This window comes from Alexandromys fortis, unplaced genomic scaffold (assembly GCF_014885135.2).
Source record: "Alexandromys fortis isolate MF-2015 unplaced genomic scaffold, M_Fortis_MF-2015_v1.1 scaffold_137, whole genome shotgun sequence".
Classification (NCBI taxonomy): Eukaryota; Metazoa; Chordata; class Mammalia; order Rodentia; family Cricetidae; genus Alexandromys; species Alexandromys fortis.
In genome coordinates this window covers 4,583,141-4,586,539 of record NW_026068009.1, presented here as the reverse complement: position 1 = coordinate 4,586,539, position 3,399 = coordinate 4,583,141, and the positions used below count along the sequence as shown (strand labels likewise).

General features: G+C 36.0%; 2 protein-coding genes across 6 annotated transcripts in view; both read right to left on the bottom strand.

The window, feature by feature from the left end:
- The window catches only part of LOC126513430 (probable ATP-dependent RNA helicase DDX60), a 479,040-nt gene that overhangs the window by 47,315 nt on the left and 428,326 nt on the right, over positions 1–3,399 (bottom strand). The window lies entirely within an intron of this gene.
- The window catches only part of LOC126513431 (probable ATP-dependent RNA helicase DDX60), a 48,637-nt gene continuing 45,251 nt past the window's right edge, over positions 14–3,399 (bottom strand). The window contains exons 20-22 of the mRNA XM_050161807.1: positions 2,224–2,339; positions 533–675; positions 14–414 (exon numbers count right to left, since the gene is read on the bottom strand). Of these exons, the coding sequence (XP_050017764.1) occupies positions 269–414; positions 533–675; positions 2,224–2,339 (405 nt within the window). The 3' untranslated portion in view covers positions 14–268. The remainder of the gene's footprint in view (positions 415–532; positions 676–2,223; positions 2,340–3,399) is intronic.

Sequence of the window (3,399 nt, the reverse complement as noted above, 5' to 3'; positions counted from 1 at the left end):
AATATTCAGGAGGATGCCTATATGTTTTTCTTTGGGTTCTCCTTCTTATTTAGCTTCTCTAAGAACCCGAATTATAGGCTCAATGTCCTTTATTTATGGCTAGAAACCAAATATGAGTGAGTACATCCCATGTTCCTCTTTTTGGGTCTGGCTTACCTCACTCAGAATAGTGTTTTCTATTTCCATCCATTTGCCTGCAAACTTCAAGAAGTCCTTGTTTTTTACTGCTGAGTAGTACTCTAATATGTATATTCGCCAGACAGTGCTGTTACATGGAACAACTGTGGCAAAGGTTGTTACTTACATGATCTATGGTTAGTGCAGCACATGGGTGAAAATGATCAAAGCAAACATCACCCTGTCTCACAGAACATATGTGCTTCTCTAGGTCATTGTATCTCTCTCCGTAGATCACTGAAAGGGGAAGAGTGAGATTTCCAAATTATCAGAAATGTGGCGAATGGAATACCTTTAAAGCAAATAGCCAAACCAAACAAAAATAAGGCTATACAACTACACAGAGCATACATACCAAGTCTAACTTTGTATGACTGTCTGGCTTGCCCTTGGTCTTCATGGTGACTGCCACGGGAGGCAGAATTTCTTTTGGAAAAAGTTCTTTTCCCCATTGCACTGTCTACTTGTTTCCAGTACCTCTTTACTGACTGGAGCCACCTTTAAAAATAAATATATTAGTTATGATTTCAATCAGTATTGTGCCCAATGGTTCATGTTTCAAGTGCTTAGTCCCAGTCTTTGGTATGAAACGCTACAGAGTCATTAAAATGTCGGAACTGTGTAACAGAAGTCTTTGAAGAGTAATTGACAACCAGCATCAGCTATCACAAAGGTTATACTAGCCACTGGTTCTTGGTCTTATCTAGCTCTCTCTGCTTCCTGTCTGCTGCCATGTAAGCAAACTGCCACCTCAGGCTCCCACTTCTATGGTTGAAGCCTCCCTTCCTTGCCTTTCCCACTGTCATGGGCTGAAATCTTTCTAAAACCCTGTGTCTAAATAAAGGCATACCTCCCTTAAAGTATTTTGTTTACATCAACCCAAAAGTAACTTGTACATTATTTAAGCAGAAAATAGAAATAACCTACATGAAATTAAATAATTAAAAATCAGAAAAAAATGTGTGTCTTAAAGTTTTCACAGAATGAAATAAGTTTTATAGTCACGTAAACTGAAATAGAATTATAGCTTCTGTACTATTAACTCTGAATCCTACATGAATCATTTAATATTTCTGTGCCTAACTTTCATGTTTAAAAATCAACAGACTTTTAAAACTACTATTATCTAATAATAACAATGGAAATACTAGCACATCTGATATTGATAATATTTAAGATAAATTACTATATGCAAAGTACTTAGGAGAAAATGTGACACATGGGAGAAGCTAAGGAATGTGTTGTTATCAGTGCTCAACATTCAAACCCAAAGACAAGATATGTGACTTCCCATTAATAAAGCTTTGCTCTTGTTCTAAATAAATCTATAAAATGTAATGATATTATAATCTATGGAAAATGTATCATTCTATCACCTTTATTTACTTTTCCTAGTAAACGGGATAGAGAAAAATAAAAGAAATATGTAGCTATCATGGTATTTTTGAGCTATGACATAATACTTCCTACGCAACTGCAAATCTGAGGCAAGGGTCACTGGGTGTTGGCGAAGCTGCACATTCATTTCTGGCTGCTCAGACCCAAAATTATTACACAAAACTGCATTAACTAAAACACTGCTTGGCCAATCACTTAAATGTATTTCTAGCTAGCTTTATGTCTTAAATTATCCCATTTCTATTAATTTACCGTTTACCACTACACTCGTGGTTTACTGATAAAGATCCATGACACGTGTGTCTCCTGCAGCAACTACATGGAGTCTCACTGACTCATCTTCTTTCTTCCAGCATTCAATTTAGTTTCCCCATCTAGCTCTATTTTGCCCTATCACAGGCCAAAGCAGTTTCTTTATTCATTAACAAATAAAAGAAACACATGTTCAGAAGGACTTCCCCCACCAGCTGGGTATTTCTTTGTAGAGAGTAGCCAAGACGTATCAGAAAGAACTAAACAGACAGTAGCTTGAATTCAGGGAGTGCTATGAGTGAACCAGAAAATGAGGTCTAAGCCCCATAAAAGATTAAGAAATTCAAACTATCACAGTAAATAAACATTCTATACAAAATAGAACCTAATCCATACTCAGTAAGATGCTGGGGGTTGCTTATGGTAGCTGAAAGGGCCAAAAATGGACATCGGATCGTGACAAGGAGATGCTCCCAGATTTCTGCTCCAATTTCTCCACCAAGACAATGTACCTATAAAAGAAAAGAATGCTTTCAATTTACATGTTAGTTTTAAAAAAGCCAAGTTAAAATAACATAAGGAATCTTAAATTGGTCATAAGTATTTCCCATCAACTTTAATGAACCACACCAAGTTTAAAGAAGTCCTAGAGAAATCCAGAACAGAGGACATATTGGCACTTGAATTTTCCTTAATACTTTTAAGCAATCTAATCTACCTGTCACTCCTTTTTGTTTTGATTTCAAAACTTTCTTTCAGGCCTATGTATTTCTTAACATGTCTATTGACAATAAAAACACCACACCTCAATCGCAACACAGTACCTTTGTGACTATTGTCCTAAGTGGATACTACATTCTTGACATCACACACAAATATGCTTCAAAAATAAGCTATATCTAGTCATGTCACTAGTTAATTTTTTTTTCATTCCTTGTGGAAAGATTTTGCTGACCATCCATCCATCCATTCCAGAGTGGTCCTCCAGCCTGCCTTCTCCCATTGTTGCAATTGTGACTGACGCTCTTGATCTTCACAGGAAGCACTGCTGGCAGTTTATAAGCATTTGTGCTCCCTGATTTAACTTATCTTTCTCAATCTGTATCTTCAAATCTGAATGATTCTAGCATTGGCACAGTGCCTGCCTCTAGGGAGGCATTTCTCAAATGAGACTGACTTAAATGAATACATGAACAAATTCAATTAGGTGAACAAAAAGTTCTTGGACATAGTCTTAAATAAATAAGTTAAATTCAACCCCTGAAAACAAACTTTAAAAGACTTACTATCAGGTAAGTGTAGAGATACATATATGCATATTTTCTATATCCCATTTGATTTTGTCTTGGTCAAATAACATACCATTCTGCTAAATATTAACTATAAGTTTTGTAATATTTAGCAATTTTCCCTGAAGAACAGACACTAGCCTTCACAGCCTTTAGCAGTGGCCCTCATATAAAATTGGAAGAACTGAGGTGACCAATGTTATATCCCTTCAGAGTTTGGAATCCAAGTGACAACTCGGTGTTCAACATTGTCTTATACTTTTAATAGTTTAAAATTTATATA